The sequence below is a fragment of the Spodoptera frugiperda genome, chromosome 2 (genome assembly GCF_023101765.2).
Source record: "Spodoptera frugiperda isolate SF20-4 chromosome 2, AGI-APGP_CSIRO_Sfru_2.0, whole genome shotgun sequence".
In the NCBI taxonomy this organism is placed as follows: domain Eukaryota; kingdom Metazoa; phylum Arthropoda; class Insecta; order Lepidoptera; family Noctuidae; genus Spodoptera; species Spodoptera frugiperda.
The window spans coordinates 7,997,762-8,023,487 of NC_064213.1; the positions used below are offsets into that span (position 1 = coordinate 7,997,762).

Sequence of the window (25,726 nt, forward strand, 5' to 3'; positions counted from 1 at the left end):
TATCAATCGTAATATTATCTACCAGTTTAGACTTAGACTAATAAAAGGCAGAGTCCATATTAGACAGTGGCGCCACCTCAAAAAATCAAACGTAATTAAAGTGAGTACGAACTAAGCAACGTCTCATTTGTCTTAACATTTGATATACATGTGAGTGAGTGAGTGTGAGTGTGAATGAAATGTGTGACAGTAAAATATATGGAATGGTACCATTGTAAGGGTCATCCTGTCGATTTCATGTTTGTCCTTGGTCTTGTGTTGGCGGAATGGCGAGTGTCCTTTGAGTAGCTTGTACAGCATGCAGCCGAAGCTGAACCAGTCAGCGGAAGAATCGTAGCCGGTGCCTTTGGAGAGAACTTCGGGCGCCATGTAGCCGTGGGTACCACTGGAGATAAATGAAACATGTATTTGATTAGTATTCATTGTCCTTGTAAAGTACATATAGATAGGATAATATAAGAAAGAAAAACAGTTTTTTTGAACCATAACAAAAATAATTAATAGAAATAAAAAAAAGTTGTGCACGGCGCAAAAAGCCAGTACTCAGCTAAAATGCCGTGACTCGGGCGCGGTGGCTCGAGTCGCAGCGCTGATTTTCAGCAATGGGCCATCGGTATAATATAATATAGGAAATGTATAAATGCATAATAAGTCTCTTAACATGGTCTCAAATAGCAGTACTTAAATATTTTTTTTACGGACGACGATTTGCAACCGAACTTTCCGTCCCAGTACAGTCCCATCACTAAAAATATTGTAGGATACGATAAATTATATCCTAAATGTGAAATACTTAAAAGTGATCTTTGAACAATCTTGTGACGACATTCCCGCAATATTGTTAATAATGTTTTTATGCTATTCACACCCAACTGTTAATTTTAGTATTCAATAGAATTTCGTGTTGATTTGCGTGAACAGGTTTATGGGAGTCCCCGAGTTTATATTAATACATATATCAATGACGGATAATTTAATTATACGTGGTTTTAATTGTTTAGTAGTGGTTTCAGGCCACGATTATAATCTTAATCTTTTCTCTGTTATATACTTTTATTTAATCATTAACATTTATCTTTAAAAATATTGAAATTTAAAGTTACTCCATGTAAATTTTTGGTGTAAAATAAAGAATTTTACCATAATATTCTTATAATATTTATAATAACTTCCACAAATGCACCTAAGCTAACTTTAGTTGAAAATCGTCGTAAACAACATAAGAAACTGATAAAAACTAAGACCCATAGAGGAAGAGTACTACATCATGTATTACACCTTCACAATAAAACATTCTAAGCCATCATAAACCTAAACATCGGCATAACAATTATAATTCAAGGCGAATCCAATAATTACACTATCATTGGATTACATAAGAGAGCACAGAGTATATGCAAACGCCCCAATTAAAACAATTAGCGTGCATTACGTCAATTGATTCCTAAACAAGAGCATTAAAGGCGGTTGTATTGACAGTAAATATGTACTATTATCCTCAATTACTACGTATCAATGTACGATCACATGTTATGTACCTATTTTAATTAATAAATTGATTAGACTGTAGACCATTATGTCTTAATGAGTGTGCTAGAATTTTATGGATGTTTGAATAGGTAGCCCTTGTATTTTTCTTCTTTTCATATTTATGATAAGCATCCTAAGGTTGTCGGAAGAGATCGCTTTAATTTAAGCAATAAGGCCGCCCATTGTACAAGCTGTGTCTAAATTTTTAATCTTCCTATATGTAATTTGTATACATGGAGTATTGTAAAGCATTTATCTGTTTATAAATCTTAGAGCCTTCAAGTCAAAAGATTTTGTGAATATTTTCAAGCCTTTAAATAAACAAACATGAACTGCAAAGTATTCCAAAATAATCTAAAATTAACGTTATCTCCGCCATATTAAGTTTCCTAGATGAAAAAAATGGGTGTACTTACACACTAGCATGTGGTTTCTTCTTGGAGAAGTCGCAGGCTAGTCCAAGATCAGATATTCTGACGTGTCCGTGTTCATCGAGCAGAATGTTCGCTGGCTTCAGATCTCTATACACTATGTGACGCTTGTGCATGTGTTCCAAACCTTCGGGAAAAAATATTACATTATTAGTATAGCTATAAATGACAGGTAGTAGAAAAATCACGAGTATAGGTACATAATATTATTCTGTGTGTATATTTTATTAGATATAGTTCCTCTAATTGTTAGAATCTACATAACATGGTGTAATGTAGGCATTCAGGATTTTTTTATTTCTTGAAGGCAGAAACAGTACTACTTCACATAGGTCCTATATAGGTAGGTATAAGGAAGTTTAATGTCAATTTAAGGATATATGCCTAGGATAAATAAATCTACCAGCTCTGCAAGGGCGTTCCTAACCACAGGACCGACGTCAGAATAAAAAATTATATAAATTAAACAGCTAATTATAGTGAATATATACTTAATTAACATTAATACAAGTTGCAGGATGTTGTTTATAACCGAGTTTATTTTAGTAATTTAAATATGACATTACAATTAATTCACTCTATGTTTAGTGTTGTTTTTGTAGACGGTGACGTAGAGTGTGTACCTATATCTCATTCAGTCCGGTCAACAGGTCAAGTTTTCGAGAAAGGACGTCCAATAATAAATATTGTTCCAATGTACGTTGTAAACATTGGGCGTCATGTATTACTACTAAGAATTAATACTGCAAAAGTGAATTTATTTTATTAAATTTTCTGGTGTAAATCGCTAATACGTTTGACGACTGATTTAAAAAATGGTGACAGATATTAATTTATTAAAACTCGCAGAGTACATTTTTACGTAATGCGACTAATATATTTTTATTCATTTGATATTGCACAGATTATTTTATATATATCCTTGTGTTGTGACTCACGGTGATGTATGGAGGCAATAACAATATTTACAAGTGTCTTTGGCCGGTTTCGCTTGTGTGGCCTTCGGTCGGACACTGTAATGTTCGCAATTGAATCTGAATATTTGACTGCCGCGGATCAAGTGGGAGCGCGATTGAAGAGAATGAGCGTGTGATTCGATCCGTGATTGACGCAAAGTGTTAATTGAGTTTATTGGCATTTTTGTGTTTAAACGTAGTCTCGAATTACTACTGATGTATTAAAGTCTCTCTGTAATGAAAAAATAACTCAATTGCTCATAATTTAAAGTTCATATTTTTATTGAACTGGGATATAGTTAACAGAAAAATCATGCATTATTTGTAATTACATTCTCTCCTTTTATAAAAAGTAATAAAACCAACGAATACTAAATGAATAGAGTACTTCACTCTACCTCTTTTATAGGACAACAACAGGATATTAAAAATATGAATATAACGAGATAATTCACTTTAGTCAGAGCACATGAAGTAGAAAACATATTTTATAACAGTCCAGTGCAATGGTGTTAGAGAATTAGGTCATACGTTGATCGGATTATCGCATCGGAAAGAGTCGCGGATATATCTGAATTGAATGGAACTATTGTAACAGTGATGTTATTCTCATTGAGGAACTAAACAATGAATATTTTGTATGATTGTTTTTCTGCCTCGTTAGTTATAACATTCTACCATGTTACAATTAGCGGGTGGTCAAACTAGGGACGCCAAGTGACGACCAATGGGAGCTTTCTATCACTAACCGCCGTACTCAGAGTCTAAAGACTACCGCCCACGATAAATATCTCATATTCTATTTTTATACGACCTTACGACACCGTCTTTGAAATCCACTTTTAACCGAAAAGTAAGAAAGACGTCATGTAAAACTGATAACTTAATATGGAATGCAAAACTGCACCCTATGTGAGGGATGGTAAAGAACATATTACTTAAACTTTACCTAATATAACTTCAGCAGCATAGAACTTCATCTCGGCCTCGTTGAAGACGCCATGTTGTGACAAATGATAGTGCAGGTCGCCACCGTTCATCAGGTCCAGGATAAAACAGAGCTTGTCCGGCGTGTGGAACGCATACGTCATGCACACGATGAATGGGCAGTCCACCTGAACAGAAGGATAACATATTATATTAATTAATTTGCATTTATACCGGTAACTTTGAGTTCTTATAGCCTACAGGAGTAACTTTGAAATTCTATTCCAAATTCTATAACCAATGGGAGTCCAGAACAAAGCGTACATTAGTTTTTGGTCTTAAACTTTGGGTCAAAAAACCCCGATCTTATGGTACTTAATCCTTCACTTAGGTTAAATGAAACACAACTAGGTAAACTGCTGAGAAAAATATAAAAGTGATACAGAAATTATCACCAAATATTTTTTCTGGCGTCCATTTGCAAATCCGTCCATATTTGACGGCCAAAGACGACTCATATCATAGCAACATCTCTAAAGACTTAACTCTATAAGGTATTAACTGCCATAAACCACCCATGATACGAAGTTAGGGTCATGTTGCAAGTAGCGTGTGGACTACTGAGAAATATCTCTAATTAAAAATATAGGTATCACATACCCACATTAATATATTTGATCGTCTTTCTCATGTTATATCAGAGACATTGGAATGCCAAAATGCATGCATGGTACTGATACCATTCAAATACCAGTCCTTGCTCATTACTGAGAATCCGTAGGTGTAAATATAAGAACATACTTTGTACTTAGCATTCATTAATATCGGATTCAAGGATTCTGATCCTTATTAGACTTAAATTTGCAGTTTAAGATCGCTAACTTTACTAACTGGTAGTGATTGTGCCAAACAGATTAGGTAGGTTAGGTAAAATATGCATTTTGAAAGTAATGTTTTATTTAGGTACAAAATGGTCACACAAAACTTTGTTTGTTTACAATTTTAGAATTCGATGTTTTACATACAAGAATAGGGATGATTGCTGGGTATGAAAATTAAAAAACTTTAATAGATTTTCCGTCAGTTGGGTATTGAGACATTTTTTTTTTTTTTATTTGGTCATAAAGGATAGCAATACTTAAGTAGATGAAAAGAAACAAACTTTAGGAGATGGAGCAAATACGTCATTTCTACGTATAAAACTTAACTAGAAGTGACGTCACGCGATATTTCAAATCGTTATATCGTGGAAACTATTTGTTTCCGTAAGGAAATAAAAAAATCGTGTTTAATGTTTTAAAATAATCGACGGACATTAAAATAAAAATTAAATATTTACCCTGTTGTTATGTACGGACAAATAATGTAGATTATTTTATTAGGCACCCAATCTAGTCACATATGTCATACAATACATGCATCCGCATAAAACGTAAACTGTTGTAATAGGAAATTGGCATAATCATTTGGAGGCTGGCGACAAATATAACTGTGGTGTTAGTCACACGGAATGTAAAATAGCATTTAAAGCTATAAAACCACAGTGGAAATGTGGCGTTATTATGGCAGATGGAATTATTTATGTATACATATTATGATGAATGCAATCCTTTGTTTATTCGGGCCGGTGCGCCCGTGGTTCTGCGGTCTCAACGTTCAGAATCGTATTGATTCACAGCGGCAGCGAAAAATGAGGCTACAAAATATTATCGTTCTCCACAAAATGATTTACTATCAAAACAACTAACTCGGTCACCAGTAAGTACAAATATTTATAACTAATTTCTGTACGATATATTTTTGTTCCAAATGCTGTAGATAACATAACACGTATATACTATCTGACTTTCCTTTAATATCATAATGCTGGAAGGGACCCAAAAAAGTTGAAGAAATTTCTGGTCCATTTGCAGAAGTTCAACAACAGATAACGGTCACGTTTGTAAGAGTTACAGCGAAACAGGACGAGACTAGGCGTTTCCGACGATAACCGTGTTCCGAAGAACTCCGAAACCGTTCGTATAACACGGACAGACGAGGCGGCGCCGCCCCGACACCAGACGAACGCTCATAAATGATAAAGTAACCCGTATAAAGTAACATTACCGTGTGGTCTCGCCGAACAGACCACCCGTCACTTACCGCGACTGACGTAAGAGTAGGGATTATATCTGGAAGATGAATGGCGAGCAGCATCCATGTACTTGTATTACTGCGAACACTAACGCTGCCAAACATCCGTCTCCCGGACTAATCTCTATAAACTTGTGATTATGACGTTCGCTCTTGATGATGACATTGAAAACGGAAAGGGGCGTGTTCGATTCTCAATATGTAATTATATCTGAGTGAGTGAATAACAAAGCGTTCACAGTGCGCCGCCTTTTCCACGTGAACGCCATTTCGTTCGCTTACATTCATTGGCTCTTCAAAACATACTTTGTATACAGAGTAAAATAAACGAATACATTTGAGAAACATCAAATGTTCTACCTGTATCTTTTATCATATTGTCGTACATACGAAACTTAAAGAATTCTACGAACAGTAAGCGCAAGTAAAAGAGATCTAAATCTGAACGATGTACACGAAGTAAAACCAACCATTGTATCAATCCGAAATCTTTTTCATTCACAGCTAAGAAGGTATCGAGATGAACATTGGACATATATGATCGAACATCGATAAAATTTGTCATCCAGATCGGACCGTCCCGTCCTATAAACCAGAGTTTGCTTACTCGTAAACATAAAATAAAAACGTTTTATTACCGCACAGCATAAAGTTTTAAAACAAGGTCACAGTAAAAGAAAATTCATGTCGAAAGTTGACTACATATAAATGTTGTAACAGAACGACTGACAGTTTCTCGTTTTATATAAACTTTGCTTCGGAAACCGACGGCCTTGTTAAACTTTGGGGAAGCCTTTTAGGTCACGAAGAATAAAATTGTACACATGTTACATAAGGTGTGTTACATACATATAACCCAACCTGAATATCAAATGGAAAATACTAATCGTCGGGATGAAACGACGAAACAAAATGCAGCGGAAGCGGATTGTACTACGACGACAAATTGAGGGCGATCCAATTCGTTTCAGTCCAATTGGCTGGATATCGTTTATGTTCCCGATACCATATCACACATATAGCACAGCTATATCACTGCTGTATTGCACCGAATCAAAGCAGTTTGCAATCGATAAACAATCGGATATTATAGTCATTGATATCGCTGTGCTTAACATAAATTATGCGCATATTGGATTATCTGATACTTATGCTCTCTAACGAAGACCGCCAGTACCGCCAAAAGCAATGTAACGGCACTAATCGTATAATGTAATGTCACTTCAAGCAATAACCCATTTGCGACAATTTACTGCACTTTCTTTTATTTCCAAATCAATAGATTCAATAATATTTTCTCCCATTTTATTCCTACTCTTTTCAAGGAGACTCGCGCTCTGGAAAATATCTTTAAAACATCTTCGGCTAACGTGCGGCAATATAGTGCAGAGGTTTAAACTTTTGTCTTGGAAAACATCTTCAAATTTTTGTCTGAATAAGAGGTCACACGTGCCACCTAACTGGATAAGTGTATGTAAGTATGTACATGCTGAAAGCCAATGATGGCAAGGATAGCTACGTACAACACGATGGTTACACCGAGGCAGTTTTCCACTGAGTTTGCGCAAAGCCACTCCGTACTTAATTTATTTTGTACGAGACGTTGAAAACTGTTTCTCGAGAACGAAATACTCATATCAACTGTATAGATAATATATATTTATTAGAGAGTTCGGATGTCCGCTTTACGAGTGTGTCTAGTCGGAAAAGTTATTTTCTACATACAAAGTAGACGTACACGAGTCAAGTTCAATTTGTAGAAGAGCGTAAACTCGTCGGCTGATAAAACCAACGGTCTCTTCAAATAAGAATGTGTACTTTGCCATGTTACCGTATGTTGCCCTTGTTTGTAATGATATTCCGTGCCGGCATGAATTACAAACATTATTTGCATAACTACATGTGAGCATGTGAGGAAGTTGATCATGCTAGTACGCTAGAATACTAGACCGCATGAATATAGATAGCCGAAATATAGCATGAATAAAACAAATTTGTTCAACCCGCAGTGAGAGATCATGATGAGAGATTTAGGACAGTTAATTGCTAAGTGATAGTGACGTGTATAAAAATTTTTCATTTGGAAAACCCAGTCAAAACGTCTACTTTAATTTTTTTTGTTTGTGAATCTGTTTACCATTACCGAACTCCAGCTAAATTTGAAGTATACTTAGTTTTTTTTCTGAAATACTATCCATTTTTCTTAGCAGATCGGCCTGAGATTACTTGCTATAGAAATCACCGCGATGTCTATCCAACGCACACAATAGCGGCACAGACTACTTTCCAGCATTGAAATGTGAGTTGTGCAAGAATGTTTTCATAGAATGTAACGTGGAAAGCATTTCTTTATGAAATAAAATGCGGAAAAAATGTTTAAAGCACTCAAATTAACATCAAAAGCGTATCCACGCATTGTTTACTTTCTTAGAAGACGATTTCCAAGTAGACATAATATTATGTTTGCAGCCCACGAGAAAAGAAGTGCATAAAATTAAATTGCGGTCATGTCTAAAACCTTGAATTTATCGCCCGAAATAATTTTCATAAAACGTTGCGATTCATAGAAGGCACAAGTTCCTCCAACAATTTGTATAAGATCACATTTGGCTGAATCACACGGTACGGTGCGGGAAAATGTGTTTTTTGTTAATATTCTTTATTCGGCCGCGGGAATCGAAACAGATTCTAACACTATCATTATTTAATGAATAAACATATGCTGCTGTGTGTATGTGTAGCGATAATTTACAAATCTGAACGAGTGCAAAGAACGACAATTGCAATTATTAGATGGTACAATGTTTGTTGAAACTTGAAACAGTAGCAGATGTTTCAGATATGTTAAGCTAAACAAGATGGCCGGGTATTACCTGGTCTATGTATTTTTAAACGCGTAACCACTGTTTTTTGCGGATGATATCATCATCATTAAATGTATTCGCCTGTTTTCCGTATCAAAGATGTGAGCTACTTTAATTTCCGTAAGAAAGTTATCGGAACTATTAAGATTTGTGTAATTGCTGTATGGTGTTTTCCTTGAAGCCTAGAGCAGCGTAATTCATTAAGATGGATAGAAATTATAATTATTCATCTTTTTTGATGTTCATTACTGACAACTTCAAAACTGCCTGGACACAACTGTTAAAAGTAATAAAGTGCGACCTAGAGCGGTATATATAGCCACGATATTAAACGGTAATTGAGTTATTTAATTACATCGTAAGACTGTGAAGCTTGAAACATAGTCCATCTGTCGAGTGACGTCGCTCACATTTATTGATAATTTGTAACGCGTTAGCCACCGATAACGTAAATCCAATAATAAATCTGCGTATAAATCAACTATTTATGACGCCATTAATCTAATAAATACATAACGGGCAATGTCGAAGTATTTAAACGTGTTGTTTGTGCAATAACACGATGGTGTGATATTAAACCGACGTATATGTTGTGTACGATATACGTATAAAGAATTATCATGTATTATGTACGTACATTTGTCGCGAGCCAGTGATTTTATTAAAACGAACGATGCTCCCATCGCGCTGTACCATCTCGGCGAAACAAACAACATCGTTATGCTATTCATATAATAACAACGATGGTAGATCAATAGAAAATTCCGAATCATTGAAATGTTTCCTATCTATTGATTATTACAGTACACGTGTCTATTGCCTTTGATGCGCAATGGTATCATAAATTAATCATTCCATAATGCCGTACAACTTGGGATTTTAAGAAAATATTTATGCAAACACTCGTTATTATCTGTTGGAAGCTGTTACAACAAAGGACTGACCTCATGTCCCATCCCATTTTATTTCATTACAATGAATAAATTCCTCAAATTTTTTGCTCGCGAGTTGTGGGTAAGTTGGGTAATAATAAAGAAATTTGCCGAATTACCCGGCCGGGGGTTGAAACTAATTAAAATTGATACGAGACTTTGGAGTATTTTCAGGGCTATCGCAATCGACGGAAGTATCTCTGCATGTAGCGTGGGTGGTGACGGTAACAAGCGGATATTAAATTCAGTTTAGTTCGGGAACCCGTTAAATCACATTCACCGCTAACAAAGCTTTGTGAAGACTGAGCATGTAAAATGTTAATAAGAACCTAGTGAAGCAGGCTGGCTCGATATAAAGATATCGGGTTTATCGAGATAAGATAGGCACTATTATGAAAAATGTCATCACCATTAATAGCAGTACCTATGGTTAATAGCCATAGGCATTAGGGATCCTTTAGTGTAGTGATAAGATTCGGTGTATAAAGAACAAATTTCGGAAAACATTGACCACAAAATTACATCCACACAACAATATTGATCGATTTTCAATTAGTTTTGATAAAATCTCTAGGTATAAAGGAAATCCTAGTACGTGTGTACATACGTAATCTAAAAACCCATTACATAGGTAGGTACTAAGATTTCCTTCAACTCATTCGATCAACAGTTTATAAAAAGCATGATCTGCCGTTATTCTTCCTATTTACGCATTAAACCTCTTTTTAGCTTCCCTATTTTCGTCCGTTCTATTTTCAGGAGGCATCGTTTCAGTTACAATGACTCCGTGATAGACATACACATACATTACATATCACTGAATAATAAAGTTGTAATTCTTCAGCTTTGTTTATAATTTTTACTTTTAGGAATTCAGTTTATACGACTATTTGAGGAATGTCATTCTACCCTGCGAATGCCTTCCTCGATTAGGCTGATAATGATTTTAGGGTTTAGAGCCCAACAGACGTATTTGAAAAAAAATATTCTTATTATGATCTACGCAATTGAACTATCTACTAGTGCACCAGACATCCTGTACAATGTAATTCAATGTATGTACCGTCTAATGCTTATCGCACATAGAACATGCAGTTTGTTCCATTTCAGTATCTAAAAACATCGGACGTTGTAATAGTGGGCGTTTCTGCACAATATCAAATTAACTAATGCAATACAGCTTCATTAAATACTATATCAATCATGTAATTTTTTTTTTATTTATCGGAGACTCAACAAACAAGTCTAATGTACTTTGATATCATGTAGTCGTTCCCTGTAAAATACTGACATTTAGCTGAATCTGATCATAAGATTCGGTGGCAATCAACCCATATTTTTAAGGGGGAACATCATCCAATGACTTCTTCCGAGAGGGAGTGTCAGACTTACTGACTATAAACCACCCCGTTCCTACTTCTGCTTTTTGAGCCTGAGCCCCGGTAAACCCGCTAGGCAGTCCGCAGCTCCGGCAATCAACCCTAAGTAACGAACTTAGAAATAGAACAAGATTTCGTAAAATTGAAAGCGCTGCACTTATATTTAGGTTGAAGGACAGATCAAAATCAATCGAGTAGTTTAGGAGTTGAGTTGAAGTCAATATACAGATGAAAGTCATTTAGGGGATTCAAAGCCAATATACCCCATATTGGCTTTGAATGACCGTGGGGCATAAACAACACGTTTGTATATAAGGCTGATGTTTTTTCATCAAATTCTGGATGTGATGTTTGTTAGCCATCTTTGTCTAAGTTTTGATGTCTTCTCATGTATCACTTTATGATGAAAGCTAACAAAAGCAGAGCACAACAGTTTGAAGTGCATATTAAAATGCAACGAAGTTTGAGTATTAGAGAAGTACCTAAAATCTACAGTAAAATTATAAATGCGAAAGTTTGGCAAAAACGTCAGAAGAATGTTTGTAGGAAAATTTGTATAGAGGTAAGTTATAGTTTAAAATAACACGGGTTTTTTAATGCGCTGCTGCAACCGCTGGCAATAACGAGTTGCTCATAATACGCAAGCTTATCGTAAGACGCTTTTTAAAGAATCCAACCAAAATAGATATGAAGGAAAAGCAGTTACCTAGCAACTAACATTATCTCCTAATGTTATTATTGACCTACGTTCCTCATTTCCATTTTCCCATAAAATAATGCTTCATAAAGTTAGCGCATCGACAGTGACATTCTTAACCACCGTTATCTTTATTGGAACACGTAGACATACAGTTGACAATGTAGAAAATGATTGTTTACCGTTCCTTGTGTGCTTATGTGCACAAGTATCTGATGGCTACGTTTTGTAAATAGGTTTCAAAGGCTGGAGTTTTAAACTTTGTGACTATAAAGCAAAAGCACTATATCGATTGCCTCGTTGATTAAGTATAAGAGAAATTAAATAATTCTGAGCTGTTTTACTCTACTGAGAAGCCTGGGTTTGAGTAAATGTCCGGTAAATAGAAACAATAATACTAAAATCTCTACGCTTCGAAGAAGTCCGCAATGTTACGTACGTAAATAACTATTTTCTGTTTTCCCCTATTCATGGTTACTATACAGACACCAATTTCTCTGAATAAACTGTAATTTGTTAATTAGAAGGCAATTCCAAATTGCAGAAAAGTGTTCCACCTAGATATTTGAAACAGTCCGCGTCCACCCACAGCACGATGCGGTCGTAACGACTTACCAAACACATTCGCCACACAACTAAACTTGTAGAACGTAATCCGTCACACAATAACGTCGAAATGGCGACAAAGTCATAAACAAATACAAATGTAATAAAGTACTTACCCCAGTACTGACTAGAGAGAGCATAATCCTCTCGTTGAGGGCGAGAGTCTCCCCTTGCTTCATTTTTATACGCTTCTTGTCGAGGCATTTCATCGCGTACATTTTGCCCGTATCCGCCTTCCGACACCCGTACACCTGTACACAAGATACATGTAAATAAGGTATTTATCTGTACGCGCCGCGAACATAACGTGCCGTTGCCAAATTGTACCTACGTGTACATACTCTTAAAAGGTTGTATTCGGGATGTCTGGCCGTTACATCATAGGATTCTGATATCATCGAGCGAAGTTAACTCTGTTTAAGCGCTGGGAAACCTAATTGAGTTAAAAACAATGACGGCCGCCCAGGCTTTTGGATAATTTTCGGAACAGAAGCTTCTCGTCAGCATTTAGTATTGGGAAAACCTACATTATTTATAGCAACGTAGTCTGCTCTACATAACGTAGCTACTGAGTATCGAACATATACAATTAAAACTATCAACAAAGATCTATTAAACTGCCTTAATATCGATCAAGCTACGACATATTGCTACAACTTAGTCAAGGACTACAATCGTGACTATAATGACGGGAATAACTCAAAATTACGAACATGTTCAATGCAAAAATTGTATAGGAAGTCGCGTGTGAACTGATTTATGAGACGCACTCCACGTCACTTCCTGACACAAGTGCTGGGATTGATTCGTACAACACACGAAGACGTGTCCACTTTATTTAAAAAATACATTCGACGCGTACGTTCGTGCGTGAATACACTGTAAGAAAGGATTGAATATAAGAATCGTTAAGTATTTCTTTCTTTGAAATATAAATATAAGAAAACCGTTGAAGCGTAAAAATGACCTAACATCGATCAGATAAATGTCGGTTTTCAATATATTTACAGTTTTTATTTATGCTAGTATCCGCGTTGAGAATAGTTTATTTTATCAACGTTTTACATAACAATATCATGACATATCCGAGTGTTTAGATGATTACGCTTCAACGAATACATGTTTCGGAATGTATTTATTTATTTTCTTCAGGGTTTAACATTCAGAGAAGTTTTCAAGATATTTCTTGTGCTGAGCAAAAATATTTCACATTATTTTCTATCGACAATTCAAAGACCACCTAGGCAAAGTCTAACCTACCATTTATTAAGGACCTATAAAAACGTAACATTTGAGTGATCACTTTGTACTAAGTGTAATATTAAAATACATGCGTTAAAATCCATCACTATTCCAGTGGGGGAACAGGACGGTTTTATTACACCTACGTACGTAGCGGCTTTACGTTCGTCGAGATGAATATGAATATAGTAAACACGTTCACGGTGCAAGCCCAGAATGCTAATGATATTAGGTTTGGGACTCGCATTGAGACTTGCGTAACTAACTTTGTACCCTAAGAGCATATATTTAGGAATAAGTTTCACTATAGCACTTACCTCTCCGAATCCGCCCCGGCCGATGATGCGATGCACGCTGAAGTCGTTCATTGTGAGCTGAATGTTTAATTCTAAGTTTTTCCATTGACAAAACCTCGTGTATTTGTCACTGCAACGAACAAATTCATTATTGATTCTGTACGTGGTGGTCAATTTGCAACAAGTGTATATAAAACAATTGTTACCTTTCTAAGAAATTTTTAAATGGCTCCCCTCGTAGATGTTGGAATATTTCCTCAATGTAGGGCTAAAATACAGAATACAATTAATTTCATATAAAAGTTCAATCAAAATTATGTTATTCCAAGTTACAAGAAACATACCTCAAATAGGTTCGGTGGTACTTCGTGCTTCATTAAATATTTTTGTACATGCGCTACACACTCTTTAGAATAATCCTGAAATAATACGCATATGATTTACAAGTGAAATAAACAAATACGGCTATCGAGGTTAGATAAAAATAAAAAATATGTTACTGGGAATGTGTACACATCACGCACGCTATAGAATAATGTTCACGCGTTCTTACTAAGTGTATAAATTAACGTTATTAATAATACTGGAAAGGGTTTTCTATTATTATGCTTAATAACCGTTTTCTGCTTTTTATTATAGCTATCGTTATGATATTAAAACAAACATGTACTAGGCTACAGCGTATATTGTATATCGAATCCTATAATAATTTGTTATCATGACACATTTTTACTAGAGCTATCACACAAAACATCGATTCGTAATTACGCTGCCACGAGTAAACTTTTACTCTAAAAATATCAGATAATCGGATCTACGTATTTCCAAGTCTAACCCAGTGGAGCGGAATCGATCACTGAAACTTTCAGGGTCTACACGGTAATAAAACAATGCATGTCCTTTACGAATAAAATTTTGATATGAGAAATTCACTTGAGTTGGTATACCTAAAGGAGATTATTTCAAACTTCGATAATCAATTAAATCTGAAATTGCTGTCGCCAGCAGATTTTCCTGCACTTATTAATAATGCTACAATAACGAAGCGATAAAAACCACCGCATTGGAAGCAATTCAGGCAATTTCTCAAGTAGTCTGATTAGAAATCAATAGAGACGACACTGCTCATAAAACGTTATTTGTTTTTATCATCACCCGCTGAGAATGCGATCTCTAATCTAGCCACATAGCCACTAGTTTAGCTTTCCTTTCATAGACACGAGCATATATGTACTATGTACTTAGTATTTACTGGTTCGAGATATGAACGATATAATTATCATTGATCAGACAGAATTTACCGACTAACCGCGGTTCATCCACCGATAAGCCCCGGATTTAGACTGAGAGGGTCATTACACAGACGATTTTGAGTAGTAGGATTGAAAGGTTACATTTCAAATAATGTTTGTCCAACGTTAAGCTATTTATCAGAGGTTTACGCGCTTGGGCAGTACGCCAACAGTCACTAACGAGGCTCATTATACAAACAACAGTCGTTCTAACCGGATACAATGCTAACAACCTCTTATTTCGCAATTTCTATACAAACTTCATCAAGATTCAACTGCAACAGACTGTTTCACTCAGAAAATGATACGCCTTTGAATTCAAACAGTATTTTTCAAGGCGGGAAAAATCATTTATCAAAACTCCACATCGAACGTTGTTTTATTTCATTTGCACCGACCTCATGTATAGTTTCATCTAAAGTTTAACCACAAAAAGTGAAAACAAAGTGATGATGCCGGGAAACATCACCGCCATATGCCACGATGTTTGGCAACAGGGCGGTCTAATAACAAAGGCGCTGTCGGCGCGATCTATACAGGCGAACCCCACATAATACATAGAGATGTTAGATTAGAAACTATTTGAAAACGAAAACCGCAAGCACAGCGCTATGTGGACCACGTAGATCGTATCACTTTGTACTCACTCATTTCATTGGGTTAAAAGCTTTTACATAATTGAAATACGTTCAACTATCATAGTGCTCACGTTTAAATAAATCAAATCATTCTGGATAGTTTTAAGACTTTTATAGGTCATATCGTTCTATAATAGAAAAAGTAGATAAACGTCATTAAGAGAGAAAATTCAATTTTTCGCACAAAGTGAGCATTTTTCCGGTACACAGATTTAAATGGATTTAATACTTAATGCAACTGTGACTATTTGTTCTAGCTTTGGAATAAGTCCACGTAACGATAGTTTTGCAAGTGAAGCTGAGTGCAAATCTCCTAGAGCAACGGAGATAATCCTAAGAATTAAAATCGAACAGACAGCGAGCGAAGGCCGTGGGCGAAGCGCAGAAGTATTCCGCTACGATATTTCTACGAACAAACTTTCCATACTTGTAAAACTTTTGAAGTTTATGAATTTCATGAAGTGCAATTTAATGTGACGGCTCATACGAAGTGAAATATGTGTGCATAAAATTTGGATGTTCGTTTATGCCTTATTTCATAACAAGGCAGTAAGGACGCTGACGTGCTACGCATAACAAAAAGGACACTAAGCTGCAGTAGCTTATCTCACAATGACGTGCTTTGTGAAAGAAATTCTGTTTGTATTGGCTAGCTAGCGCTATGGAGATCCTTAGTAAATTGTCTATATAATAAAACAAAGATGTCACGTAGTCTAAACTGTAGGAATATTACGTCTTTATATGGATTAAACATGAGCATAATTTTCATTTACTTACATGTGAATGTGCTAGAAGTTCTTTCATAATAAAATTGTCATATATATCTCTGGCGATCCGCCGCCTCTCTTCGACACATTCTTGTTTTTCATATAATTTAATCTGTAAAGAAAATAAGCATTATAATCCAAATTTTCTACAAACATTACTACCTAATTAACAGATAATATTTTCATACACTAAAAGGGTCATATTTACCTCTTCATAAAATCTTAATTGTGGCACTTGGTCATCAGTAGTCTGTTCACAAAATTCCTTAAATAATAAATAACCTGGAACAAAAATGTTAAGTTACAAATTGTGTTTTTATTTACGTAAAACCACGAAGGTTGTTCACGAGTATTTTTAACACGTGTATGTAAATTAATAGGTATGATGTCAATTGATTGTGTGGCATCTGCTAATTCAGTCATAAGTGGTGTGCGTAACATGTAATAATCGTATTGTACGACAGCACTCTACGTTTTGCGTCAAAATGGTATGACACAAATTGATAATGATCACTGGAAAATAAAACATGATTCGGTTCGGACACGAGGTAGTAACCTTAGAACATGACTGGATTGCGTAACGCTTTACTAGCACAGATCTTCATATTATGTAATTTTTGTAGGTACTGCTGCTAACTTGAGGCCTGGGTGTTATTTTATTTATTCGTGAGCCGTACTAGATTCTATTTTTTGCTCTTTGAAGCTGTAGAAAATTTGCAGTTCTAAATAGGTTTTACAGTTTCAGCCGACAAGAAAGTTATATCACAGCACTTAAGTTGGCAAAACAAGCCAAGAACGTCAACGACATTGCCCTACAATGTCCAGTCCAGAGAAGCCGATAAAGTTATTTACTGCAAGTGGAAGTGGGGGCCACCGTAAATTGCGTTTGTAACTTGTTCCCGGGAGCTTCGCTGCAATATCGCCCTCTCGACCGACTATCAAGACGATCATTGAAATTACTGCAATTTCTAGAAAAGTTCGCCCTCGGACAAGTGGGCTTAATGAAAAATAAATTGGTGTGATTATTTCCGCTTGGTTTAAACGGATTGCCTCGTGGGTCCATTTTAAACACGAGGAGAGACTACTTACTGCTACTAAGGCAGCAGAGATTGAAATTGATTTTGAAATTCTACATCTACATATTTCACTTGTGATTTTGAGTTTTTATCATAAGTACCTAACTCACTCAACATAATCTATAAACAATTTGCTACAATAAATTAGCATATATTTATTTAACTAAAACGCGTAACAACAACTGTTCGTGTTGATATGAGCGTCATAATATTAATTCCGGACATGAGACTCGATAAATCGCATCCTATTTACGGGGGCGGGTTTCATTGACGCCCTAAAAAACGGATCTGGTCAATAAACATAGTATACGAGCATTAGGAGGAGTTACCTAAATAGAAACACAATGAGGGGTCCCTACTCGCTACATTCGAATGCGTAGCACTCGGATGTAAAATACTCAATACAGATAAGTTCTAGTTCAACAAACACACTGGATGTCTGCAACAGTACTCAACTGAAAAGTGGTATTTATCTTACATTTGGACAACTTTATTTCGTTTTATTTTATAGACTTTACTCAGTTTTCTGGTTCCGAGTTTTTAGTTCGGATATTTCAAAATGTTACCAAAAAGGTTTTTCAATATTGTTTAACATTAATAAGATATTGATCTTTGTGATTAGGACTCAAAAAAGAATGTGTACCTTATTTCCTACAAGTAAATTCACAACAGAACGGCTCATGGCGGCTAGCTATCTACTTCCAAGGCTTTCAGAAATGTCTCTCAATGGTATTGTCTTTTGATCCGCCGTGGGTCACTGATATATAGGCCAGATAAGGATCCTTTACTTTATCCCGTGCTCTATCTCCGTAAACGTAACCCCTAATCACCCAAGCTTTCGAAACTCTTAAAAAGACGAATCTGTTTGTCCTACATACAAGATGTTGACACGGGTGTCACGCTATACAATACACTGTCAATACGCCAACTAAACATAAAAAGATTTAACTGATCGAACACCTTTATCCACTGAATTCATACTAAGTGGAGCATAAATGGCAGATTCATACAGCTAAAGGTATTATTATACGTTATGCGTTTATGTGTCAATAGCGAGCGTTTACGGAAGATATAGTTTGGATCCACGTGGACCTGTTTTAATCAGCTTACAAAGCAATCTACTCTTTGGTAAAATAATTTGTAGCGGCAATATTGGGACTGAAAACTTGTGGTCTGCAGTATTCTCAGAAATAGTATGCATAAACATGCGATTAATATACATACATACAATTAAATCGGTACCAACTAGCGTAGCGTTTTAATAAAATACTCAAGCGCTGATTCACGCAAACGTTATGTTAATGTTGCAAACATTGGAACTTAAAATAAAAATAAAAGGGAAGTTAAGTAAAGCTTTTCTCATTCATTATCAGGAGAAAAATAGCGCTTTGTGCTCACTTAATTACTAGTAAACAGCAGTATGTGTTACCATAATGAATAGTTTAATATACAAACACATTAGGGAAATTGCTTCTATAATTACATGTAAGGTAGACCTAACAGTTACTCAAATCCAAGACCTACTTACTAGCAAATGCCCAGACTTGTACGTGTGCCATAAACCTACATGTTCTCTCAAGAGAAATCTTCAATATCGACGTAGGTAGACAGTCTCCCGCCCCAGCGGGCCAAGTACAGCTGCAGTGCAATCTGTATCTAATAGATTGACACTTGTGTCAACACCAGACCCTGCTTTCATTTAGCTTCAGATACAGAACACTAGAAATATGAGGTATTTCTTATCTAATTCTGATCTTACCTACAAATGACAAAATATAACCAGAACCACCAAAGCTTTTTACTTTCGTTCTTCACAACAAGATCAGAGTATAAGACAAAGAAAGCCGTCGGATAAAACAAGTCTAGTTCTAGGACAGGACTAAGAAAATTATCCTTAGCGACATGAGCGAGACAACTTCATTACAGGGAAAGCAATTGTACGCAGAGCGGCAATAATCCGGCGTGCGTAGCTGTGTGCGGAACCAACGACGCGGCCTACTCGGCTCGCTTACGTTTAATCTTGTTTACGATATAAATCCCGCAAGCCGCAAGAAAGTTGTTACGAAAGTGAATTTGAATTAAACTTGTTTGGAATACTTAAATCAATGGCGTACAACGTGTGTTTGCGATGTATACCAGTTAAAACTGATGCCATTAAGAAAAGCCATGCAATGCACGTTGCACTATTTTTATCTTCATTGCAGACACGGTGAAGTGTGAGAAACCTTTGTTTACAGAGAACATACATTATTATTCTGAGAGCACAAAGCATGGGTAAATTCTATAAATAATAATGCATTTCTGTTCTAAAATGTTAAAAACAGTTTCCAGTCTTAATATAAACCTGTATTTAAACTAAGAAATGTTCTGAGAGAAAACCATTTTGTTATTTTTAGTCAGAATAACACAAAACAAACATCAAAGAAGAATAATAGCAAACATGGACGTGTGATCAGACGACATGAGTGCTCGTTCAATCTACGAAGCAATTGTAAAAGCGCAGACGTAAATCGCCCGAAAAGAAACGGCTCAAAGGGCCCTCGTGTTTACACAACACTGTTTCTTTTAGCGTCGACCAACCAATAATGATGTCTCTAATCTAAGCCGAGATGGCGAGGAACTTGGATACGGGAGAGATTAAACAACACACAAGAACACTATTTATTTCTTTCGATTAAATCCTAATGATATTGGTTTATCATAATGTGAAGCTCTAAAGTAATTGCAATCTATGTTTTTAATGCTATAAAATCATTGTTAGACAATTACCCAAAAATAACTATTTACCCACTTAACGGGACGGGAGGAAGAGTCCCTCTGTGACTCGAAATTAGTAGAGCTTTTCTTAGTATATTTACGGGAGTAAACCGTTATTTTTAGTTAATTTATAAAACAAGTAAGTAGTTAGAAAAACACTTTCAATTAATTTTACAAGATAGTCAAATATTAGGAAGTTCCCTTATCAATAATCGCAATTCGTACGACAAGGCATGAACAGAGTTACTAATCAAAATAGGACCCAAAATAGCACGAAGGGTAATTAGAAATACCCCTTTTATGATCTTTGAAGGCGGATACGGTTGATCAAAACATAATGGACCCGATCATATAATCGTGCAGTTATGTTCTCCGGTTTATACAGTCACAAAGACCGTGCATTATTTTTACGAATGGTCGTAATTTCTGCTGTAATTGCCCGATTTATTTCTTTTGCCCCATTGGAAAACTTTTTACTGTTTCATCTACAAATTATTTACCTCGAACTACACTATAAATTTTTACTGTACGTTAGCGATTTAAGTACCCATTAATTTTATAAAGTTAGGAAGTGACGAAATTGGCACATTCTCGACATTTATCTTTCGTCTTTCGTGGACTGATATATTTCATACGAATGCATAGAGCAGTCAGCGAATACTTAGTGAAATGAGTTATATTCTGCTATGATTTCTATAAAATTTGTTATAGCAAATAGTACCTACAGATATATTATTTTGATAAAGACCCACTCACCTAAGACTTGATTGAATATTTTGTCGAAATTTACTTCATTCTTCTTTTCCATGTATTTGTGCATTACACTCCGAACACTGAAACAAAAAGAAGATACGTTTTAAATTGTGCATCCTGTGTCAAATCAAAAGTCTTGTTTACTGCCATTCCTACACGAATTTTAGTAAACTTATAAAGGGATATTGTAGGTTTAAATATCTCTAATATGTGGGTAATAAAAACTAACAAAGACAAAAATTCATCAATAAAATGTATTACTAAGATACGGGAGCCGCGACTTAAATAAAATGTTAGTTTATCGTTTTGTTTACCGTATAGCGACCACCATATTTTTTGTAAACAGAAGACGTGTCTTTGAATTTTTTACGACTGCGTCTGTTATATGGTGAACTTAGCATTGCTTAGTTTCTATCTTGCCTTGCAGCGACATTTTCAATTTGAGTAACTAGTCAGAGAGTTTCTAGCAAGCGAAAAAGCTGCTAAATTATGCAAACGTATTTTGTCTCCATTTCCCTGGTAATCAGAATTTGACGCTACCCTTTCACAGGATGGTATGACGTTCGTGAATATTCAGATCTTTGTTGAGGGTCGTCGTATGCCGCGCTTTGTTTTTTATACTGAGCTGCATACTAGAGAAGTAATTAAATGAGAGCAGAGCCGACGATGACAATAATATGACGACATTTGCTGATACAATGCTCTACTTATTAGCTAAGGCTTAACCTCAGTGAGCTCGTAATTTTCACTACAATTATAAAATGTTAAATAAGTTACGGTTGCGTTTGGTTTGATTTAGAACAATTCGCGTGCGTGTACGTCTCGTAATTATACTTTTTAATATCTACAACCACACAACAAAGCTTGACAAACACGACAACCTCGGGCGCCCTGCATTTACCAAGTAGATGAATAAACTATCGTGTTATGGAAATAATTCTCTTGATCTATCCACGAATTGAGTATGATTTAAATAGATTTGCTTTGAGACGACCAATACTACGTGTCATATTTTGATTTATTATGCAGACTACGAAGCGAGCTACTCACTGAATACTTTATCGAGCAGACTCTATCTTAAACTTTGTCTTATGCTTTTGTAACTATTTCTACTGAGAATTACAGTTTTACAAACTGTTTATAGCGAGTATTTATGTATTATGAATAATCCATATCCCTAAAAATATCGATAGTTGAAATACAATATCTATTCCGATTATACGTAAACGAGTTATCGGCACGCTACGTAAATAGAGCGTTACAGGCAGTAAAGTAGCAGTTACGTACTGCACTGTACTTAAAGTACAAACGGTTATTTATTAATAGCTTTCTTTCAGTTTACATTTCTTATTTGATCGAAAACACGTTCCATTTTAAGAGTTACACGTCTATAGTTTTTAAATGAAATTTTGGAATTAGACTAAAAATCACGTACTCTGTCGCAAAAATCTTATTTCCAGGATAACCCTGAAATTGGCGTTTTATGAAGACGTTTTGCAAGACCAAAAGGATTTTTTTTATTTGCCAGCTATTTCTAGCACATGCAAAAAGCAGTTGTGCTACAGTTATTAGGATGTGGTTAAGCAAAAATTATGCACTGTGGTAAGTACTAGTTACGATCTAATTATTTCGAGAGCTCAATTATAGAGTAGTTGACCATTAGTTAGATTTAATACACATAATAATGAATGACACCCCTTGCTATACATAATTGTGTACCTAATATGTTGCAGGCTGCTGGCCTTTTCAGTTATGTTTTGACCACAACTAACTAATAGCGACTGACGACGACGACTATATTTGCGACCTGTAACTTTTGGTCTATTTATTATGTTGTCCAAAATTATTTTATCTGACTCATTTTCAGGTACTCCTCATGCTAAAAATGTTTAATAATTAAATAGGTATAATAAAAAAAGGCCTATTTTAGTATTATTTCATACATACTTAAGTATCTAACCAATTGTAGGTAAAAATGGATTAAGTAAGTAGTTACTAAGGAAATTAAATTCTTTTCTGTCATATACATATAGGTAATCTTATCTAAAGTCCCATATAAGATCTTTAAAGAATTTCTTAAAATTTTGGAGCTATTGGAGATATTTTTTAAATCACGAGGTTTTCCTCTTCAGAAAGAAATGCACTTTAATTACATGCACATAAGGTACCAATTCTATAAACAATGTTGTTTTATTATGACAAGTATCATCAGATATGTTGACATTATCTAAATCAGAAGGACTTGTTGCATTTCATATTTAGTAAATAACATGATATTTATCAGTGTTTGGCACATGCTGGCACATTTTTGATGATAGCCTGATAACAGATAGTGATTTAGTTATAATGCATGTTACAATTTTGTGAGTACTACTTACAATGATAATTTGAAAAACATTATAGGTATTGACATATATTCTACAGCAATTCTGTCTTTTTTTTACTTTGTATGTAGCCTTACATTGCCTATATTTTTTTTAGACTACATTTTATTCCTGTTACTTTTATTTGTAATATAATAATAATGGACCTATTTTGTGTCAATTTTTAAAACAGCAACTATCCATTACTGAATTAATCTCATTATTGCCTTTACCCCAATATCTTGGGGGTTGGGTCAATATCAATTATTCTATCACACATTCTCTGTTCCTTTGGTCTTAGTTTTATCTCTCCTCATCATTGACAGTAAAAAAACTACAGTTCTCACTTACAACTACACCTTAAAATTCATTCAAAATACATATGTAAAACTAATATGTACTTTGTTATAGTCTAACCAAAATCTATTGTCCAAATAATGGTGGGCCAAAACATGTGTTAGCAACCTCAATTTGTGGATGAGTCACTAAATGATTCAGAGGTCATGTGGTGGTCTGTAAGCCGAGGGGAAAACTAATTGTGACCAACATTACAATTGTCATAGTAGGTATTTCCATGTTGGATTTCATTAAATACTATATCAATCATGTAATTTTTTTTATTTATCGAGACTCAACAAAACCATAATGTACTTTGATATCATTTAGTCGTTCCCTGTAAAATACTGACATTTAGCTGAATCTGATCATAAGACTCGGTGGCAATCAACCCATATTTTTAAGGGGGGAACATCATCCAATGACTTCTTCCGAGAGGGAGTATCAGATTTACTGACTAAAAGCCACCTCGTTCCTACTCCTGCTTGTCGAGCCGGAGCCCCGGTAACCCGCTAGATAGTCCGCAGTTTCAGCAACCAACCCTAAGTAACGAACTTAGAAATAGAACAAGATTTCGTAAAATTGAAAGCGCTGCACTTATATTTAGGTTGAAGGACAGATCAAAATCAATCGAGTAGTTTAGGAGTTGAGTTGAAGTCAATATACAGATGAAAGTCATTTAGGGGATTGGGATATATTGGCTTTGAATGACCGTGGGGCATAAACAACACGTTTGTATATAAGGCTGATGTTTTTTCATCAAATTCTGGATGTGATGTTTGTTAGCCATCTTTGTCTAAGTTTTGATGTCTTCTCATGTATCACTTTATGATGAAAGCTAACAAAAGCAGAGCACAACAGTTTGAAGTGCATATTAAAATGCAACGAAGTTTGAGTATTAGAGAAGTACCTAAAATCTACAGTAAAATTATAAATGCGAAAGTTTGGCAAACACGTCAGAAGAATGTTTGTAGGAAAATTTGTATGGAGGTAAGTTATATTCTAAAATAACACGGGTTTTTTAATGCGCTGCTGCAACCGCTGGCAATAACGAGTTGCTCATGATACGCTTATTGTAAGACGCTTTTAAAAGAATCCAACCAAAATAGATGTGAAGGCAAAGCAGCAACTAACATTATCTCCTAATGCTTTTGACCTACGTCATTTCCATTTTCCCATAAAATAATGCTTCATAAAGTTAGCGGATCGACAGTGACATTCTTAACCACCGTTATCTTTATTGGAACACGTAGACATATAGTTGACAATGTAGAAAATGATTGTTTACCGTTCCTTGTGTGCTTACGTGCACAAGTATCTGTTAGCTACGTTTTGTAGGTTTCACAGGCTGGAGTTTTAAACTTTGTGACTATAAAGCAAAAGCACTTAATTGATTGTCTCGTTGAATAAGATTAAGAGGAATTAAATAGTTCTGAGCTGTTTTACTCACTACTGAAAAGCATGGGTTTGAGTAAATGTCTAGTAAATAGAAACAATAACACTAAAATCTCTACGCTTCGAAGAAGTCCGTAATGTTACGTACGTAAATAACTATTTTCTGTTTTCCCCTATTCATGATTACTATACAGACACCAATTTCTCTGAATACACTGTAATTTGTTAATTAGAAGGCAATTCCAAATTGCAGAAAAGTGTTCCACCTAGATATTTGAAACAGTCCGCGTCCACCCACAACACGATGCGGTCGTAACGACTTACCAAACACATTCGCCACACAACTAAACTTGTAG

General features: G+C 35.4%; 1 protein-coding gene across 10 annotated transcripts in view; it reads right to left on the reverse strand.

The window, feature by feature from the left end:
* Positions 1-25,726, reverse strand: part of LOC118268873 (G protein-coupled receptor kinase 1) — a 45,840-nt gene that overhangs the window by 6,507 nt on the left and 13,607 nt on the right. For 2 of the 10 annotated variants that reach the window (XM_050703196.1, XM_050703212.1), the window contains exons 6-11: positions 14,200-14,261; positions 14,015-14,123; positions 12,572-12,706; positions 3,867-4,032; positions 1,947-2,088; positions 211-385 (exon numbers count right to left, since the gene is read on the reverse strand). In XM_050703196.1, coding sequence (XP_050559153.1) covers positions 211-385; positions 1,947-2,088; positions 3,867-4,032; positions 12,572-12,706; positions 14,015-14,123; positions 14,200-14,261 — 789 coding nt within the window. Of the gene's footprint in view, positions 1-210; positions 386-1,946; positions 2,089-3,866; positions 4,033-12,571; positions 12,707-14,014; positions 14,124-14,199; positions 14,262-14,337; positions 14,413-16,700; positions 16,803-16,898; positions 16,973-21,279; positions 21,357-25,726 lie in introns of all 10 variants that reach the window. The other 8 variants (XM_035583653.2, XM_035583652.2, XM_050703206.1 and 5 more) reach the window with 7 other exon arrangements.